This window comes from Gymnoscopelus braueri (assembly GCF_963280865.1).
Source record: "Gymnoscopelus braueri genome assembly, chromosome: 12".
Lineage (NCBI taxonomy): Eukaryota > Metazoa > Chordata > Actinopteri > Myctophiformes > Myctophidae > Gymnoscopelus > Gymnoscopelus braueri.
This window is the reverse complement of record NC_137614.1, coordinates 16,768,371-16,790,546: the sequence shown is the minus strand read 5'-3', so window position 1 is coordinate 16,790,546 and position 22,176 is coordinate 16,768,371. Positions and strand designations below refer to the sequence as shown.

The following is a 22,176-nucleotide window of genomic DNA, read 5'->3' as shown; positions in this document are numbered from 1 at the left end:
TTATAATTCCGCCTCTGTATTATATCATTGGGCAAATAAGTTAACTTCAGTATAACCGAGCTCCACCAGTAGAGCTGATAGAATATGCTTGAGAACATGTTGACCTAAAAGAGAAAAGTTTGGCTCTGTCTCCGCGGTGCCATGTCTTGTCACCAACATGTCCTTAAATCTCTGTATCTTGCCTGAGGGAAAGAGCTCTTGGCTGTGGAAGCATCCTGAGGTTACTGAGCATTACATGTACAGTCACTCAAAAAAAGGGGGGGGAAATCTGGGTAGATCGGCTTTTTCACCACTTTTGTGCGACACCGTCATACAACAAAGTATAAAATATATATAGGGCATTCATTTATGAAAAAAGGGGGGGAAATTAAATACGAGATAAAAGGTTTCTGCCTGACACCGATGATAAGGTTGCAAATTCAGAGTTAGGTCATTGGAGAACCCGAAGGGCGATTGCACACTGACACTGCAGCTTCTGTATTTTGGTATAGAGTACAGTAGACTGATGAAGATTCATAATCTAATTGTAACCTCAATGAGTGGACAAATACCATCCATAAGTGAGCCACATATTCCATACTGTGGCTGAGCATTCCAATGCCATTAGATTCCATTAGGGAGCATTGAAGGGACTATATTTCAGAAGAAAGACAAGACAATTAAACAAATTTAGAAATAAGATAGCATTTAAAAACCATAAATGCAATGGCAGATATATTAAATCTTAAATAGGTTTGGTCAGTGTGTTATAGCGCAAATGAAACAGAGGGGTTCAAACAACTCTTAGACAACTTCTGTTCTCATATGCATCATCTCCATTTCCCTGGCTCTGTTCTTTCACGTTGATATCATGGTGGTTTTAGCTAAGGTAGATAATCTCTTTCATCTAGTCTCTAAGAAAAATATATTCTCAGATCTTTGCCTAGCTCACACGTTGTACCAACACTTGATTGCTTTATCTTAGCTAAAAGGATTTTAAATAAATGTTTTGTTACATGACTCAAGTGTACCTCTTGCTTTTAGTTTGTTATCCTCCCATCTGTTTTTCTTTTTTTTCTGCCCAGACTCAGCTTTTACAAACAAAATGTGTAAACACTGGCTGGTTAATGTGGTGTGATGACATCATGAGATGCGAACGACTCAACACCCCAACAATAAATGTGTTCTAAATGGCTCACTCGTTCAATATATTGGGGAGTACTTACTGTATGGTGTCTGCCATTTTATAGGGTGTTCCAAACCGCGATACAAAATTCCATACACTACATAGTCAACAAAAAACGATTCAGAATGCACAACAAAATATGGGGTAACCAACAAAGATACAGTGAGAGAGACAGTGTACAAATAAGCAACTTCCACTGTAATTGTTTCGGAAGTTAATATTTTTATAGCGGTTATTAATCATCAAAGTGTCATTAGTAATTAGCTTGTGGCTAATTTCTCACCATTTTTTTTCTTACTTTTTTTTGGGGCTTTTTATGCTTTTATTGATAGAAGAAGTGAAGTTAAAGAGGTGGTGCCATGGTTTTGCACTTTTTCTGTTTTTCATGTGTCTATGAGGTTGATAGAACTTCATTAAGCCCCCTGGTGGTGTTTTTATGGTGTTTTATGTCTTCTCTGACTATTTTGAGTTTCTTCCTGGAGGCTGAAACCTTGAGGGTCAAACGTGCCAATAGAGAAACAGCGCTTTAGTGACATAGTAAAAACATACCCTCCCCCTCATTATCATAACACAACAGGTGTGGGCATGAGGAGGAGGAGGGACTAGGACAGGTGGGTGGTGCTAAGGTGGTGGAGGAGGTGCTAAGGTGAGAACCAGGTATAATGAACTGGAGGCGTGTCCACATAAAAAAAATATGTTAACACTTTCTGTACACTTTTTTGAAAAAAAATCTTCCTCCTAGTATAACCATAATACCTGATGATTATGTTTTAGGGGGGGGAAGAATCACTGAAAATCACGGCACCCCGTCTTTAAGACAGGAAATGGGGAGAGAGACGGGGAGCGACACGCAGCAAAGGCCGCCGGGCTACATTGGAGCCTACGTGCCTGGACCGTTAGGTCAGGGGTCCGGGCCTTGTGAATGATTGTTAACGTACAGTATTTATGTTTATGTTTACTATATGTTACCCACAGATGAAGATTTTTATTTCTATGAAGGAATAGCTAGCTAACTTTACGTAGCATCTAGAAATGAATGATCTTTTCCCTATTGCAGCAGAACAGACGCACAAGACTGTGGGACATTTTCTAGTGTGTTTCAAAGGTGTTTCTTCTTTGGTGGACTCTTATCTTTTATACAGACTAGTGGAGCATACTAGTGGAGCATATGCCCATTCGGAACGCGTGTTCATTAGAAACAGGATTATTGCTTGGCTCCCGGAAGTGCTGCTTGCAGCGTTGTCGAGAACCATGGTACAGTATAGCTGCTTGCAGCATTCTGGAGATCCGATCATATGATCGACTTCACACTTGACACTGCACTCCCTTGGGTCCTCAGCAATACACCCGCCAAGTGTGAAGTCGATCAGATGAGCGGTTCTCAAGATATGTAAAGACATAAAGGCAGACACATACAATACATACATACAGAAATTTCTGGAATGCATAGATACTGTAGATAGATTTTACTGTGTAATGACTAGTGAGTAGTGAATGAGTAAGCGATTTGGATCACAGCCAATGACGTATAGGTCATTGAGGCTCGAGGTCGCCAGTTTGGTGTCTTTTCCAGCAGTAGAGTGATGTTTCATCTGTTGCAGACAGTGAAGCAAGTGTAAACAGCTGTTCATACAAGTGTAAGTATGCAGCAGACAGATCACAGCCGTTTCGTGTGGGGCCCCATGCCCGTTGCAAGGCCCCCGGCGACTGCTTACATCGCTTTATGGGTAACTGCAGGGCCTGGACTAAATATCAATTAGTTACTTCTCAACTACTGTAGACTCATTTCACACCCAAGAGGTGTTCATATTTTTTTGTTGGGCTTACATTTGCTTTATTTTCCTTTTGAATAAAATTGTCCCATGATCAGACACATGACTCACAGGGTAGAAGCACTCTAGTGTTCTCTTAGGAGGCTTCAAAGTGTCCCCTGTCTATGTTTCAACCTTACTGTTCTCCTCCTCCTTCCCTGTTCGCCCAAGAAATGGAATCATAAAAACCGTTCATGCTAAATGAAAAAGGGCACCATAAAGCTGCATTACATTGGAGTACACTCCTCTGCACCCTCCATCCTTATCAATATCACCCCTCGTCTCATTGCTCTCCCCCTTTCCGGGAGCCTCTTGAAACAAAGCATAAAAGCCATAGAAAGAGGCACAATCTGTCATTCCTGTAATATAAGATAAAAGTCTTTAAAAGCTAAAGGTCCAGGCTGTTTTTTTTCCCCCGCTCCCCTAGCTAGGAGTCTTTAAGAGAGTCCCCGGGATTAGCAATATAAAGAACTATATATTATTCGCAGAAGAGCTTAGCGGGCAGAATCTGGGCCTCTACACATAAGTCAATTTATATTAGAATTTCCATACATGCATTTTCTTGTTACCGTCAATATGCAAAAATGGTACTTACTAACAAATAATGCATAATGCACTAGAGGCAGGGCATCAATAACTGTATTTGAGCTTTAAAAGAAAATTCAAAAAGGGAGAGGGCATAAAGATAGGCCATATAAAATATACAACACATTAAACACGAAAACGTCAAAAATATAAAGCTGGCTCTTTGCTCGGGGGACAGCAAGTCATTTATCTGGGAAGACCAAAAGGAAATAAATAGCCTGCATCCAGAGCTCCCACGAATTTCATTTACTAACAAAGTCAGGTTATGTCTATACAGACAACTCTCTTCTACCTCCAGTCAGACCTCCACCATGGTACTTTCAGAGAGAGGAGGGGGGGAGTAAAAGAGAAAGGGAGAGAGAGAGAGAGAGAGAGAAAGCTACAGAAAGACAGAATGAGAAACAGAAGAGCGAAAAAGGAAGAGAGAAAGCGAGAACAACAGATGTGTGCATATGAGCTACTTATAATTTTAGGGCAAAAGGAGTAAAAAGAAAAGTGACGACAGCAAATTCGTAGAAGAATGAACTCTCACGCTATCTTGAATGGGACACACATTAGGTCAGGGCGCATGGCCCTATATCGAAGTGGCTTGTGTATTATCCAACAGAATCATGTAAAACACAAAAACAAACTTGGACTACTTCAAAAGTAGCAGTTTAGGGAAGCACTCTTACATGCATAACCTGTCAATGTACACCTCCTTGGGGCACTTTGGTACACCACATAACACATGTCTCTCTCTGCTGGTTGGCTCAGATTGGAGAGGATGTTGTGTAGTTTGTGGTGAGGTGTACTGTTGCTTCTGTTGCATTTTCTCCCACTGGTTTGACATTCAAGATCGCTCAATTATGTATGAACGGCAAGCAATATCCTTTACCATCAGGCCCCAATGTAGTATATTTCATTTTCAAGGGCTGCAGAGCACAATCAGACCCTCCGCGTAATTACGACTTATTAAAAATGATTCTGAATTATCAGCGGATCTGTGGCTTGATGTCTGGGCCCAAATTGAGAGCTGTTGTACTGTAACACTGGCAGAGAACCTTCCCCATGGGTTGATGGTCTGTCAAGCAAGATCCACATTGTGGCTCCTAGATTAATGTTCAGTGAATACTGCAAATTAATGAATGGAAAATGACAACTGTCACTGTTCTAGCATACATGGGACATTGTGTGATTGTGCACGCAGCCTGTGCATAGTGAATTGAAATGGCCTTTTCAATTCAGAAATGAGCAGCTTTTGGACATAAGCAATGATGGAAAGTCAGCTTGCACAGACTCGTCGTGATACACTTTAAGCACTTTTGTGACTAGTTTTTGCTCCCTATGCACAGTCCCGTAATGAGAAAACACAGTTCAGCAGAGAAAAGACATCTCAAACAGCATGTTTACCCTTCACACAACATGAAGGAATTAAAAATGGATGAGCGCCCCATCCATTATTTCAGCCTCCAAATGGCAAAATCTGTATAAAGCTCTAAGTATCCGTCTGGGTGAAAATAAATAAATCAAATATGCACTTCAGCGTTTCCTGCCCTTTTTCAGTGTAGGATATGGTGTTGTGTTTGTGGTGGCTGCATCCTGCTCTTGAAAACATGATGAGCTTTCTAAACATATATAAATAAATCAGGAATTTTCAATTAGGTTTCACATCTTTTCTGTTAATTCAAATGATTTTGCCACTGTTCTAGGGGAGCGCATGTAATATTTAGGTTACTTTCATACTTTTCGTGGCTCTAGACTCCCATGTGAATCTTCCCTATCTGAAATGTCTAATTTGCTAACATAGTGGTGTCAGAAGTGATTTACTGCAAAGTCACTAATTATATGTAACATCAAGGCGGTGTTGAAAAAATAAAAACGTAAAAGATTTAGCATCACAAGACAAATGGAGAAATGCATGGTGAAACAATGATAAGAAGCACTACATTCACAGTTTTTCTATTAATAATACATGTTTTTTCCCGTACTAACAACCCTGTTCCCCCGCTTTCTGCCACACTTACATACTGTAGCTCAGTGCCATCCCCCATTTTGTTATTTTTAGAGATTTGTGAAAATGGATGTGTGTTGTTTTCCTTTGTGCTTTTACCAGGACTCACCCAGACTGGCTTAAGTGTTCAAGCCCGTTCTTGTCTGCATCTGGAAAAAGAGCGTTTGGGACATTTCACCTTAGCAGTCCACCTTGCATTAAATCATATTCAGCACACTGTTTGTTTACAACATGGTACATTGTTCTATAGGCTGACTTCATCTGTAACCTCTATGGATAGACCTGTAAAAACAATGGGAGGAAGAAAAAGACTACAAGATGCCCAGTAAAGCCATGAGTTTGTCCACATAATAACTTCTCTAATAAAACCTAAAACAGCGCAGATAAATGTTGATTAACTATCCTTTAAGGATGTTGATAAAATATCGCTACAATCAAATGGACAGCGGCTATTCGCTAACATGACCTACCCTCTAACCCTAAACCCACAAAAAGGACACAATAAAGCACTTTGTTTCATTTCAACTTTACTTTTCCCTACTCTTTTATGGAGTAAGTATATTGTAAATGATTATGTAAGTCTACTGACCCCTAGTAAACTTATATTTACCAAGCTGGAAGAGTTAATGAAATATTATTTTAATTAGCTCTCCTCTTAAGGGTGGGAGATCTAAAGGGCTCCTTGTTGTCTTTGGGTTTTGTGGGTGACTGAAGTGTGCACATTCGCCGTTACAAAACATTAATATCTTAATTAAAATCTGCTGTTTAACTGTTTGCAGTCAAAAGTTGATGCCATTTTCTGAAACCCTGTGCAAGGGGGGCGGGGGAGGCACCTGCAGTACAGGAATAGGCTATTCACCATGCAATGAATCAATAAAAGAATATCATAATTTCTTCTTTTGTTGTTTTGTTTTAAGAGCCAGGTCGTTTTTCAAGCTTTGAGTGATTGAAAGTGGCCTGGCTACTCAAGGTAACAACTGGAGGGGGGCTTTCTTCATCGCTTGTATAATGCAGTCTTTGGCAAGCTCTCTCATTGTATTAGGTACATTAGGACGGAAATGTGCACCAACTTAAAAATGCTCATGTGAAAAAACATGGAATGTATTAAATTAATGGTCTATTTTGCCTCAGGGCAGTAATGAAAGGGACCCCCAATGAGTTCATTTTTCACGGCTTTGGTTATGCATTCAGCACTCTAATTGAATTTCAATGTAAGTTTTACAAAGTCTTTATTACACCGACTCTTGATGTAAATTGCATGTGATCTATCGTGGGACTTTCACCCATTAAGACGTTTTAATTGTGACATGCACTCTTTCTACGCACCTCATGCTTTTATGCCTATTCCTCCTCATCTAAATTAGTCAGTTTCTTGTATTGTTGGCACTGTTTATGTGGATTGAGAAAAGTAGTCTGCATATACTCTTGGCAACATCCATGAGAACAGCTCCTTAAAAGGAGTAATTGCTTGTCACCCCCTTGCTAGGAAAGGGGACAGCACTAGACAGCTAAAGTATACTGGAGTACACACAAGTCACAAGGATTTTCAAGATGCTCACAGATGACTACACAAAGCACATTTTAGCTTGAAAAATCGATTGTTAAATTTAACCAGTGAAAAAAGGACAAAACACAGCACACCAAACACGGCAAAAACCTCTCAATGTCTGCATGATGAGGTTCATTTCCATGAAGTACATTACAAAGAATTCAGTGGCTGCTGTTACGTATAAGGTCTCGTTAGACTGTAAAAAGAAAAAAACTCCACTATGCTACTGTCTGAATTAAAGTGCATATATCTGAATGTGTGTCTAGACATCTACACTATCCCAATTTGTACAAATTTGTATAAGTAAATTAATTTTTTTTTGTAGAAATCAAATTAAAAAGTAAAATAATACTCACTGGGGGTAAATTTCTCTCTCTCTCTCTCTCTCTCTCTCTCTCTCTCTCTCTCTCTCTCTCTCTCTCTCTCTCTATGTAGAGAGAGAGAGAGAGAGAGAGAGAGAGAAAATTAAAGAATTGTGCCTAAGAATTATTATCCTCTATTTACATGACTTCAGACCTTATTTCACTTACACTTCTAAAATGCAGCTTGTCAGTCAGTTTTCTCTGTCTCCATCTAGTGTTTCTGATTATCAACTCATTTCAGCTCTCACACGTTGACAGCATGAATTGGAAAACAATACAACCCTCGCTCGTCACCAGTAAGCTACTTTTCTAAACAAATTGACTGTAAAGGAAAAGAATAGAGCTTGAATGTTATCACAGTCTCCAGCTGTGAATTGCTCATGTTAAACCTGGATGGATTGACGTGCGTGCGTGCGTGCGTGCGTGCGTGCGTGCGTGCGTGCGTGCGTGCGTGCGTGCGTGCGTGCGTGCGTGCGTGCGTGCGTGCGTGCGTGAGAGAGACAGACAGACAGACAGACAGACAGACAGACAGACAGACAGACAGACAGACAGACAGACAAAGAGTGAGAGTGTACAGTATGTGTGGGGGCATTGATGGTACATGCATGTGCAGGCGTATGCATGTGCACATGTATTTATATATACTTGCACTAGAACCCTTAGGCTGAATTGACCAGATCACAAGACGGAGGAAGAGGCTTGACCTGATATTTCCTTTGTTGTTTGCTCAGGAAAGGGACGTTATTGTAAAAGGGCTGTAAAGATAAATAACCTTGCCGTTTCCATGGCAAAGGCGCAAACACAACGCGCTGAAGACAAAAGAGCTGAAGACAATAAATCCTCCACTGTCAATTTTGTTTAGTTTTCAAAGTGTTTTTGAGGGAAATATCTTCAAAACAAGAGGCCACATCCATTTTTCCATGGAGAAGGGGAAATCAGATCATTTTTTTGTCCTTTTTTCTGAACAGGCCACAGTTTCATCTTGTATATTATTTTCCATGCCACGCCATCCTGATTGGGAGTAGGAATATCTGATATCATATTTTGCCATTGGGTCAGGAAACTCCTTCTACAGCTGTATATGTGTTTTTATAGCCTTTGAAAGAAAGGGCATTGTCTCAAAGTACCCAAGAACAGCATGTCCAGCCTTCAAAATCAAGTGGAAATTACCATCCACGACACTCCTTATTAATAAGCTAAACAATGCATCCTGGGTAAACATGCACTTGAGTCTGGTTCACAGGTCAACGATAGTTCACTCTTTAGAGATCAAATTGTTTCAAGATCACCATCACACACTTTTCTTATAATTATGGAGGCCAATGAAATTTAAGGCAATAATTACTTTTCGGACTTGTACTCCTGTGAAGATGCAACATCCTGACTTCAGGTTGCACAAAAACAAGCAGAAGGACTGAGCTTTGCTTTGAGCTCATTGACCCATGTCAGTCAATGACACCATTGGATAATGTCCAATTCATCTTGGCTGCCAAGCCAGGCCAGGTCAGACTTGGCCTTGAATGCAGAAACAAAACCTCACACTCATTATTCCCTCCATCCTTCTAACACAGCATCATCTTTTAACCACACTAACCCTGGGCATCATCACACTAATGGGCATGTTCTGTAGATGAACACATTAATTTTTTTCCAACAAAAAATATTTTTTGTTTAATTTAAATTGTCTTTAAACATTTTCCAAAAAAATGAAAATAGTAGATCTATAAGCTCACAACGCATCACCATGCAACATGAGCTTGTAGATCGGCTACGTTCGGCTTAAGTGGTTAATTGGCATGGGAGATGAGCCCCATCAGAACACAAGGAACACGCGACGGCCAGCCTTATCGCTCTAATACATGAGCAAACACAGGAGTCTTTAAAGCATGTCGTCTCAGCCAGCAACACACGGCAAAGATTACTGGCCTTTTAGAAGCCCTAAGACACGGCCGAGCCCAAGTAGTATTTTATCTTGGCAGTTTGAGGCGCTTTGTTGTCTTTTTCTCTGTGAAGCCCGGGGATAAAAGAACAGCCTCCATGAGCTGCATCTGATTAAGTTCTAACTGTTAGACACTAGTCTTATTGCCAGCCGGTCACCATATATGTGGCAGGTAGAGGCCTTTTTAGTTGTTGGCAAAGTGCTGCGAGACTCTCTCCTCACGACACTTGTGTGTGTTAACTGAAGTACTAGTTAGCACTAAGGTGGCAGGAGAGGAGCCCCCCGCTCGTCGACATCAACGACAACAACAACAACATCAACAAACAGGAATTGATGGTAAGCGTTTATTATCTGGTTTAATTGCTCGTCATCTGGAGGATCTGACAGTTGCGGTTAATGAGAGAGGGAGAGGAGGCACGCGCCGTTGGCAGTGGGTTTCATAGTGTAAGACGTATGTGCTTGTGTGCGTGTGTGCGTGTGTGCGTGTGTGTGTGTGTGTGTGTGTGTGTGTGTGAGGGGTGTCGAAGAGGGGAAGCTAGACTACATTCTAGTTCAACAGAAGCGACAGAGGCACAACAAACGCCAAATCATTTGTTTATCGAATTATCAAAACAGTCCCTATCTAAGACAGGATTTTCAAGCACCCTTAGAGCATCTTGTTAACCTGTGTGTCATTGGCGCTTATGGCTGCAACACACTGTGCAACATGCAAACTAAAACCAGCCATAAGCACATGGACACACGCAGACACACACGTTCGCCAGACGTAGCTTTGCTGTACACAGCAATCAGATGCCGGGCACAGACAGGATATCACTGAAATTGAGCCCCTTCCTCAATTTCTCATCTGGGATGCAGGCCTGGCCAAGGTCCAAGAGGGGACCTCCCTGACATTGTGTCGTGTCACGCACACATCCAGTCATGGTTTTTACGAAAAGTGCATCAAGACCAACATGGCCCTCAGGCAAATCCGATTTCTCTTTCCCCTTCACATGGGGTCCTCTGATGACTGGGTAATTAGCACGCAAGACCACAGAGAAAGTCCGGACGACAGGGAGGAGCAGTGCTCTCTCACAGGAATAAAGACACAAAAATAAAGCTCAGAAAAGGTTGAGACAATTGCACGTGTGTGTGTACACACACACACACACACACACACTACACACTACACACACACACACACACACACACACACACACACACACACACACACACACACACACACACACACACACTACACACACTACACACACTACACACACTACACACACACACACACACACACACAACCACATCCACCACCAGAAACCCTCTGGAAACCAAGTCCCATTCATAAATTTCTCCCCGTTCAGAGACATGGGCATCTCTGGAACAGGGCATACCCGTCCTTTTTACTACTGCTCCAGCTCGCCAGGGGCCACATGGGAACAATTAGGGGTATACGCAAGTTTGGCGAGGGTCCGTAGCAACCAGCTGCATCTGTTTTTATTTACCTTTTGCACTCGTGCTGGATAATGTCATAAGCACATCTGCTACTGTGCAACGTAACCGTGGTTACATGCGTGGTTGACCCGTGATTCTGTAATTACCCGCGGAGCGAGATGAAGAAGCCCTGCAAACCACTGAGAGCCCCACATCCCCTTGCTCCCACTCGTCTCCCCTCCATGCCTCCAGTGGCACTGAATTCCCATCCACCCTCCGAACATGCCAGACCCGGCTAGTCAGTGCTGTTCTGCTGAGCTGAGCAGAACAGAACAGTTTCTTCACTCAGATTTCTTTTTCTAACTCTCAGAACTGCAGAGAAAACAAAATCCTCTATAGCGATCAAAATTGTGTGTCACATGTATTTTGACATCAAAATGATATACTTTGAAATGGAAGTGGCCTCAAGAGAATTCAAAATGTTGATTCATATACTGTTATCTATTATGTACTATAAGAGAAAATAAGGATATTCTTAACTGAATCGAGGAAATATCACTATCTAATTTCCTGATCTGATCTTAATTCATGTTTATCTTTTGTGGTTATATGGTACTGTCACCTGGTTGAATGGGACTTTAAGAATTCTGAAAACACTGCATCTGTGTATAAACTACTTTCACTGTGTGTTTATAGCTTCATGGTGTTTTATGAGAATTTCCATGTTCTCTCTACAGAACCATGAGGCTTTCAGTGAGCTAAAAGCAAGCCTGTAGCCTACACAAAAACTTAAATACCCCTTTCTATTGGCTTTACAGAGAGTTCTTGCTTTAAAAAATGATGACACCCGGGTGCAATAGGTCATGTATGCAGACTCAAATTAGTCGCATGTGGCAAATGTAATTGCACGGTAGTGAGTGAAGAAGAAAGAACGCCTACACTACATTGTCTCAGAGTTCTTAAAAGGCGGGCCAGTCTGAATTACACCAAACAAAGCTAGGAAAAGTTTTCCACACTATTCGCAATGTGTAATTTATACTTCATCGTATGCCATACTACAGACTGCGGAGTATAAATTAGGCTTAAGCCATTGTGTTGGTTGGAAATTGTGGAATTTTACATTTTGAGGCTTCACACAAACGAACTGAAATTAGCCAATCAAGACAGGCCTTGTTTATAATGATGATGAGTGATTATGAGCAATAACAGTGCGGGCCATATATGGATCACTTCACAGAAGCAGTGTGGGGGTTGGGTGCCACCATGCTTAGCATCTCCCAGATGTGCAAACCATATGTTCTGACTGAAATTAAAACAAAAAGGAAACACTGGAACATGAAAGGGATTTTTAACTTTGTTAAGACAGTTAACAGTCTATACAGATAGAGTAATGGCCGAGAGAGGCCACATGAAAGAACTGGGGATGTTGGTGTACTTTTTGCACCACTTATTCTGTTTCCTGCTCATAAGTTCACCGAGCAGATGGGAACCAAAGGCACGAGGAAGTTTAGATTTTCTGCCCCACAGCCCACTGTATATGATGCATTTAACTGCGAAACACTGCATTGTTGTCATTTACGCTGCCTTTGGTGCGTACCAAGAGGTCATAATAACAGAGGTGGACGCAATGTTGTTCTTGTTTCTTATTGATATTATATGATATCATCATAAACATGAAGTTAAGTCAAAGAGAATTTGGTGAATATGAATGAAAGTATACAGCGTGATAAATGTATAGGAATAATGATTACGCAATCAAATGAAGAACGCAAGAAAATAAAGAACGCAAGAAAATACTGAATTACTTTCTGCACACAGATCACCAATTACTGATGTACAATTGCCCTGTGATCTTCCATAGATTGATAATCAGAGGGGACATAAAAGCAGCAGTGGTTGAAAATAAATCCAATGCAAAAATTGTCCAAATATGGTTCATTAGGAACAACTGAATAGCTCTTCAGATTTCTGATACAGCTGTCCCATCCATGGTCTCATCTTGATAATTTACTGAAAACGTGACCAACAGTGCCCTCCTCTGTCCCCAAAGTGCATGGCAAACCCAACTACAAAATACCCCACTGCAATCATCATGTCTGGACCCAACTAAAATCTAAATTTATTTTAATTTAATAAAGAAAGAATGACTTGGTTGAAGAATATTAATTGGATTTAATGATTTAAACAATTATAAAACCTGGACAAAGACATAAGATCTTCAGGGTTGTTCAAGAAGCAAACCATTGTTAAGTTTCATTAATACCAGGCTTTTCTGGGAATTGGTATAAGCTGTCTAGGGATCTTCTCTGCATCAGCCTGTTGTTGGAGGGAGACATGTTTATTAAACGGCTGGCTTGTACTGTATGTGTCTGGATAATGTCGACCCTCAGGCAATGGCTGGCAGAAAGGTCTGGCTGCATTTCTGCTTTTGTAATCAACCTTTGCAGCAGTGACTGACCAACACATCATCTCTCATGGCTGCTAACAGCCATCTAGAATGTGATGGATGCTATGATGGGATCATTGCATCACGTCATCAGATAGAAACAAGGTCAATTGTCTTGCCAAGAAAAGTGCCTTTTCCATAAACACCTGGCTGGGAAAGTGCATAATGATTTATGAGTTATCTCTACGTATTCTGATTTAGCTGTTTTCTGCTTTTGTAGGTATGGTCAGATGAACGCAAGAGTACTGGACACTTTTTCTATGTGGGCCCAATGAAGAATTGGGAACTTTTGCTAAATTAACCTAGAGGAGAAACAAGCTTTTTATGGACTGGGCCCTAGGAGAACTGGGCCCTGTGCAAATCAAATTATGTTTAATAATCGTTTTTGAATATAAAAGTATAATTGTACCCCTAAATCAGAGTTAGTGTAAGTAAATATATTTTCAGAAGATTGGTATCATTCAAATTACACTTTGTCTTTGGTGTACCACATTATTCATTTGTTTGGTAAGGTTTTGAGCTGAGAAATTGTGAAAATCCTGTCTGACACAGCAGCTTGTGTTTTAGAAACCATTGTGGAAGGACAAATGTATCTGCTGTAAATATAAATGTTTAGGACAACAATGTAAATGTTGAACACTGAATGCTAACAATGTACCTAATTATTCATGAGTGAAATGTGTTTTAAAATGGAATGAATGATTAGAAATGGGTTTTCTAATGTAAAAATGTTTGGTTCTGCCAAAATGGGACGGGTTCTCTCAAGTACCTATCCTGATACCATAACTTTTAAGCTAAGTTGGGGTTTCATGCCATGTGATGTGAAGTAGCCTACCATATTTATTTCTGAATTTCATGTCTCTAGTGCCAACTTCCTTACAGAACAAAAGAATAAAGCCTATACTTTTGTTAAGAAAAAGTTGTTAAAGCCAAGTGTCTTATGAATCTAAATCACGTAAACAATGTAAAACTTGTAAGATCTGACTATTGCCCTATTGGAATGCTGCAATGAGCTTCAGTAATGAAGAACATACACTGGCACTATACAAAATCAAATACCTCTCAATGCCACTTGGGGACGCTGACGTCCACGAAATGTGGAAACTCTCCAGTGCAGCTTTAAAGCCTCTCTTCCTCATCTATGTTTAAAGCCCCCTTTTTCCTAATGCAATTTTCACAAATCTAAGTTGACGCCCCAGCTTTTAAGAGCCATGGTGTCATGTAGACGGTTTCAGTATTCTCATGTCGCTATGAGGACATGTGAAATTCTTGTCAACATCCTATAAGCTGATTACAGCACCACATTTTTAAACAACCATAATAATAATAAATAAAAACAAATATGGGTGTGTTTTTTTATTGGCTCGCTATTAAATGACCATAGCTACCTAACAGCAGTTTCTACAGTTTATGTCATTTCCCAGGACAAAGGTTACAAACAGGATGTCCAAGACAGCTGTGTTATTGTCTGAAACAAAGAAAAAACTAAAGTGTGTTGCCCCAAATAAAATTTAAAGGAGCACTTCACCCATTTTCAACCTTGTCTTCATATACAGTCATTGCCCCTCCTCAGTAATGTTCATTATAAGATGTTACCATTTCTGTCTATGTTGACCATTCCACAACCGGCCTACCAATGACATCATCAGTAGGCAGGTTTGGTCATTTCAAACAGGATTTTAAAGTTGTTGTTTTTTTAAATTGATACAATAACAATGGCTTCTATTTCCGTGTGGGCTATTAGCATGGAATCCCCATTGATGATGACATTGGTTGGCAGGTTTCTGAAATGTCCACAGCCCACCTCTGAGAGCGAGTAGACGGAAATGGTACCATCTTATAATGAGCATTATTGAGGACCAATTATATGAAAATAAGGTTGGAAATGTGTGAAGTGCTTCTTCAAGAGTAGCGTTTAAAATTACACATCTTTTTAGGAGTTATTTTGAAATGGAAAATATCAAAAAGGACGGTACTACTATTACATGGGTTCATGTGAAATAGGTGGTCTGTCATAGCAGGTATCAAATTATATTACAAAGGAGTTCGAATTTCACTTACATCATTGTTTGTAACTGCTCATCAGATTCCCACTTGTACTGTCTCAGTATTTTTCAGTCGTTTCCTAGAAATCTACCAACTCTGTTGTATTTTTGGTATCAATGTCATCAGTTGTAATCACTGTGAGGTAAGATTCTGCTGGCGCTTTAGTTGTATCTGATGACCCGAGATGGAATTCTAGCTGTGTTGAATCACTTGCATCAGTTACATCTTTAAGACCCAACGGCTTTGTTTCATTTGTGGTGAGGGTGCCATCAACAAACTCTGCAGATAACTTTTCACTTGGACTCCTTGATGTCTCATTGATGTGGAAATTAAAACCAGTGGTCTCTGTCTCAGCATATGGTGAGCTGGTGGTAGAAATGTCTATGCTTGTTTCTTCAGTTGGAGTTGCATCAGTTGAATTCATTACAGGGACTGCAGAGGTTTCCTCCAGAGGTTGTTCCGTGGTTAAACCCTCTAATGCCGGGGTGGTGAGAGAAGGGGCAGAGAACCCCTCAATAGGAGTAAATGTGTCGCATGGCACAGTAGGCTTTACTGCTGTTGAGGTATGGTTAAAAATAAACACTTCAAATATGCACATTAAATAAAATATAAAATCATACCATTGCCATTTAATGACATGAGCCAGGCTGCAAATGCAACGTTATAGCCTTATCATATTAAAACATTTAATTGAACTAGATAGCTAATAATATTCATTTTTGCTTTTGCCACAGTAAACATAAAATGTTGTGTAATAATGTCTCCACCTCGTTTCCCCTCCAAAACATTTGCTTTGCTTCTTCATTGGAACATGGCAGAAACGAGCCATGTCAGTAGTAACAAAAATAAACAAATATTTGTTCACTTTGCTATCATTGTGGTTATGTGAGAATTGCAAATTGTCCGGTGCTCCGATAGCAAATTCCCAGTGGCATATTTGCATTAGGATTTGATATTGGTGATATTCACCCATTTTGTTCAACATAATTTCCACACGTTTTATGCTTTTTTAGTTTTTTACTACATATGCTATTTACAAGTGAAAGGCTTTTGTTTACCATAGATATTATTTTCTGCATGAATTGATATTGGAAGAGCTAATTGGTAACTTACTTCCAGGTTTTAGGACTACAAACTGTAACACTTTATATGATTAGTTACTAACGATTTAACATAATTAGTATGATTTCAAAGAGATTAGTAAATTATTATGGAAAGCCTGAATCTAAAAACCCTGCAGCAATAAATCTACGTATGTTGTTTGAAATGCAACTAAAAGCAGATAGTGACAAGTACAGTAATTGCGAGTAAGTAATCAGTTACTTGAAACACAATTACTTTACAATACTTGTGCAGTTCCAGTAATGACTAGTATAGATCGGATTAGTTCCTTGTAACTCAACACTATTATGTATGCTATTATTTTAGCTGTCAGTACAGACTTTAAATCACTCTTAGTTCAAACGGCTTGTAGAAATTAATTACCTATTTAATTTTACTGTGGTGATCAGCCCCAACTACACACTTACCTGTGCATGGCAGAGTGTTCTCCATGGTCCAGTGCATTTTGTGTTGCATCTCTTTGAAGGTGAATTCAACATCTACCCTGTAGAACGGCTGCCAAAATGGTGTGTTGTCTGTGCAGGGCTGTAAAAGAAATTCATGATTTGATGGTTATGCAATGCTGTGAGAAAATACTAAACATGCTTACATTTCAGCAATCGAATGTGACTCGTGAATATCATGGCAGCTACCTTGGTCTGGAGGATGAGGCCAGTAGGAATGATCAGTTGGACAAAGTCTTTTGTCTCGTGCACAGTGAATTTATCTGTCTGGTTCACTGACACGCTACGGATTGTCAGTGTCTCAGTATCGTTGTCCCCTCTCTTTGTCAAGCCCATGCGCCGTTTGAAGATGTTCAACACAGATTCACCAGCTTTGAAATCGGTCACTGAAAATCACACAGAATTAAAATGTGTCATAATTTGTGTACATGAAGGACTTTGGTAGAGATGTGGACAAGCTACAACTCAAACTGCACCATATTGACGAGTGACCACCACAACAAACTTTCAACTTAATGAACAACTCTCTATCTTCCACCCACCATCTGGACACGTAGCTTCCATACTGTATGCATATTGTCCACTGACCAGCTTCAAAGCCAAGAATTCTCCTGATTTGTCCATTACCTGTGAACCAAACGATGTGGATAAGGAGGCAATTCGGCATGGATCTCAGTTGAGTTGTAATACTGCCAATGGCCACTACATGGCATGATGCTGCCTCAAGTTCCTTACTTTCACAGGACTCAAGAGCTCCCTCCTCCTGCCTTGGACTGTTATGTCTGGACCAGTCATGTCAATGTTCATCTGGATCAGACTAGCATCTTCTGCAGCAACAACCAGGTTACCCCTCAGAGACAGTGACCAGTCCAACTACAAACAAATTACACAAAAACACACACAGTCAGGGTTCGATTTGTAATAAAACAGAGGGCGGTAAATGGTCTTAACCTCTTAAGTCCTATAAACGTATTGGTACGAAAAATAGTGAAAATACTCGATCTACAAGCTCACAACGTGTCGCATCAAGCCATTATCCTATTTTCTTAGTGTTTAAACATTTTGAAAGAACCCTAACCCTAACCCTAACACTATTAATTGTAATTGATGGAGACTCATTTCTTTTCAAATGTACAATTTCAATCGGGCATCAAGTGGCTCTTTCCCTTCTATTTTAATGTTGTTAATATCATTTTTTAAATTAAATTGTTATATTATCAAACGAATATCAAATAGTCTCCATTTCCCAATACAAATGTACATTGATGGTACAAATGTGTACAATAAATACAAGGAATGCAACAATGGATAGATTTGAAAACCTACATCATTATTCCAGCTGTCATGTGGAATCTGTCTGGTCACCTGTGGACATACAGTAATGGCTGATAAATCGCAATTTCTCTATGCAAATACACAGCTGACCACAATGATGAAGCACTCACAATTCTTGTTTATATATTGTAGATATTGTCGCATGACAGTGTCACTCAGAGAAAAGAACAGTGAAAAAATCTTATCATTGTATATAAAAGGGTAATCAACATGCTGTATAGTGAATTCCATTCAATCTGAGTTCACCTGAATGTACTCTGGATCACACTTAATGTACTCTCTGTTAGGTAGTACCGAAACCACAGGGCACTTCATCATGAAACTGTGAGTCCGGCCTCCAAATCGACTTATCCTCTCCACCAAATTCAGCACAAGGACATTGTTGTCATGCTAAACAGTCAACACACAAACAAGAGCATGCTTACAAGCAATCCCATCAGCATAGGCAGGTAATTTTAGAGTTCCTGCATGGTTTAGGTTTAAAATACATTTTTGTTTAGTTATGTGCATATAAGTGAAACAAAATACATTCAAATAATAAAATACGATAAAACAATAACATACCAGTTGATGGACAAAACATCCAGTGTAACTGACTCTGAAAATGTAGTTCCTGTCTGTATCTTTGTGCAGAGAAAATCCACATGTGGACAGTTGGAGGATTAGATCCGGGGATTCCAAATTGACTGGTTAAAATAAAGAGATAGAGAAAAGTCTTTTGTACATCAAGATCTGTCAATAGCATCTTTGAAGGGTGCCTGTCATGAAATAAAAAAATTAGGGAAGATTCTGTTGGCTCTAGGCCCTAATTGTTTAATTTCATTTTGTGGCATTAGACAACAACTTACAGTGAAAAGGAAATATTGTATTGTAATATGGGAAAATCCACAGTAATTACCTTCAATCTGTAGGGTTCCCGACAGCCAGAGTCGAAGACCTTCTATTCTCCTGCTGTGGATCCACATCTCCATGTACTCTGAGAAGCACTCCACATCTCCTTCTGAGAATATACAACGGTTTTCTCAGTATACAGTCTGCAATGGAGACAACGATGGTGACAGAAACACCACAGAATGAAGTTTACCATTTACCTGATAATTTTGCTGGTAGCTTTTCCATCAACTCTCTTTTCTGAAGGCAATGCATATTGCCTATAATGGAAATTAACACACCATAGTACAAGTTGGTGAATTTTAAATGTATCATTTTAAGATTAATAGAGTGAAACTTAGGGTATAGCACTGTATTAAATATGTTCTTTAATGTGAATGTCTGCTTGTTATGAGATGGTTACAGGACATTTACCCAGAAAGTGACTTTGCATGCACAACATGACCCTATTTATAGGCAAATAGCCTGCAGAGTTGAGGACAAAACCACCTGTGTTTGCTTTCAGCTGTAAAACGGCGATGAAAGGGGGGGGGGATAAAAAGATAAAAAGGAAGGACAAGAGAGATTCATGCATGTGTGAAAAATGACACAAGGCTCATATGTTTGTGTTATTTTGTTATAGATGCTATTAAATAGGCTATATTTCACTTTTAAATTATTTTCTCGTTTTGCAATCTTTTTTATTTTATTTTATGGGAAATCTGAATTAAAAGAGACATGGCATTATTAATCACCATCTTCCTTTCTTAGAAATATATATTCATGGCATAAATAAGTATTAGGATAAATAAAATGTTACTTTCCGAATCTGGTTTATTTACCAATGCTGTAGGCCTATTGTTAAAACAAGGTTTTCGGGTTATCACCTACACAATTACCAAAGTGTGCAGGTCTATTGATTGATATGTTGAGGTTCCTATACATTCACAACGATGTAGCGTGCCAACAATTTGCAGATTTCAACTTGATGTTGAGCTTGTAGCTCTGCTATTTTCGGCGACCAACACCATCGTACTGGTACGGCGAAGTATATCTGGTGTAACCATAGAGTTAAAAATAAGGGTATAACCTACAGTTTAACTATTTTTTTCTTCTTAATTGACTATCACAATTTACAACGTCAACAGGTGACAAAACACTGTAGCCTACTACCGCACACACCAAACAATAAGAAATTTAGATAGCATTGTATGTAGACAGATGCCATGCAGGTCATTGTTGAGTAGCCTAGAGTGTAGAGTTTCAATGTAGCCCTACAGATTATAGATTTTTTTGAATATTCTGCTGTTAGACTGATGATAGGTTTTTGGTTTACTTCTGATCCTATGATCACTATTTCTATGCATGATGTTACCTTGTGTTGTCCTTGCCTATACTGTAAATCGCTCTGGATTAAAGGAGTAGTTCACCCAAAAAATTACTTATCATATACACACCCATGAAGCCTTGAATTCATGGAGATTTATGTTTTGTTGCATTCCTAAGCCAATCATTTGATAAGCGGCGGAGTCTCCAGTAGGAGACTAATGCAGGCCAATGAGTCTCCGGTCCTCCGGTCATCAAATTATTGGCTTAGGAATGCAATAAAAACTAAACAAATCTCTCTGAATTCAAGGCTTCATGGGGTGTGTGTAATTGATAGAAAATAATTCATTTTTTGGGAGAACTCCTACTCATTTAAGAGCGTCCGCTAAATGCCTAAATTGTACATTTTAAAAAGAAATATAATAAATATACAAGGATAGTATAAAAGCGCCTCGTGATGGGGCCCTCGCGGAGCCAAAACCATTTCAATTATTTTAGTTTTTAACATTTTGGATTTGGACAAAATAGCCAATTTTACATCGAGGTGCCCAGATGTCCCCAGTGCCCACCTATCCTGTTACCCTTGTTGTAGTCCATGAGCCAGACAAGATTTCATTATCGAAAGAGTGGGCAAAACCATACCTATATTAAATTGTTTATAGGGTCAATACAAGTAAATAAATATATGATAACCTCTCCACAGGAGCAGCTTTTTCATGGTTATCACACATTTTGTTATTTTCCCCATTCGTACAAGACAGGTGAAAAAATGTCAACATTTAAAAAGGAGTTATCATAATGAAACTTCCTGAGTTGATTACTTACATGAAGACAATGATTTATCGTATTACAAGTTTTCTGAAATTGTATATTTAAATATGCAAATTAGGCATTTAGTCCATGGGCCAGAGCCCCAAAATTGAGCCAGATATTGAATATTCCCTCGTTAAAAACCTTTGACGACAACATCTTAACAAAATGAAATAAGTATGTTGACTCTGGCTTTGTCCAATGTTCCAATGTTGATTCTTGAAAGTTATGCAAATGTGGGCATATTTTCCTAATGCCTAATTTGCATATTTAAATATACAATTTCAGAAAACTTGTAATACGATAAATCATTGTCTTCATGTAAGTAATCAACTCAGGAAGTTTCATTATGATACCTCTTTTTTATTTTATTTAATTTTTTGACCTGTCTTGTACGTATGGGGAAAATAACAAAATGTGTGATAACCATGAAAAAGCTGCTCCTGTGGAAAGGTTATCATATATTTATTTACTCGTATTGACCCTATGAACAATTTAATATAGGTTTGGTTTTGCCCACTCTTTCGATAATCATTGCTAAATTTTGGGGCTCTGGCTCATGGACTATTGGTCACCTGCGTTTTTAAAACTTTGCCAAGCCATGACCGGATAATAAAGGTTTTTTAACACCACTGTACGAAGTGCCTTGCCTTGGATTCTTATTAAGTTCACCTGATGTTCTCACTTCGATGTCAGCCTAGTAACCTACTACCACAAAGGAACTTCAATAATGCTTTAACCCAAGAGCACCTGTTCGATGTATCTAGAATCATAGTCATGAAGTTTAACAGTATTACATTTTTCTTATTTTTAACAAGATCCAATGATCTGAGGACTCGGAGCATTTGAAATTCCAGCAGAAAGCGAGCAAAAATAGGCGTTGATTAGAGAACGTTTGTTTATGAATGAAGAACTTTGCGCACAGAATAATACAATTATTATTGGAATGCAA

The 22,176-nt window shown here is 39.3% G+C and overlaps 1 protein-coding gene across 1 annotated transcript in view; it reads right to left on the bottom strand.

The window, feature by feature from the left end:
* Positions 1 to 19,367, bottom strand: part of ciroz (ciliated left-right organizer protein containing ZP-N domains) — a 43,121-nt gene extending 23,754 nt beyond the window's left edge. The window contains exons 1-9 of the mRNA XM_080444743.1: positions 19,310 to 19,367; positions 19,117 to 19,218; positions 18,783 to 18,904; positions 18,465 to 18,608; positions 18,210 to 18,248; positions 17,619 to 17,756; positions 17,426 to 17,510; positions 17,073 to 17,269; positions 16,848 to 16,965 (exon numbers count right to left, since the gene is read on the bottom strand). Of these exons, the coding sequence (XP_080300869.1) occupies positions 16,848 to 16,965; positions 17,073 to 17,269; positions 17,426 to 17,510; positions 17,619 to 17,756; positions 18,210 to 18,248; positions 18,465 to 18,608; positions 18,783 to 18,904; positions 19,117 to 19,218; positions 19,310 to 19,364 (1,000 nt within the window). The 5' untranslated portion in view covers positions 19,365 to 19,367. The remainder of the gene's footprint in view (positions 1 to 16,847; positions 16,966 to 17,072; positions 17,270 to 17,425; positions 17,511 to 17,618; positions 17,757 to 18,209; positions 18,249 to 18,464; positions 18,609 to 18,782; positions 18,905 to 19,116; positions 19,219 to 19,309) is intronic.
* Positions 19,368 to 22,176: the final 2,809 nt, after the last annotated feature.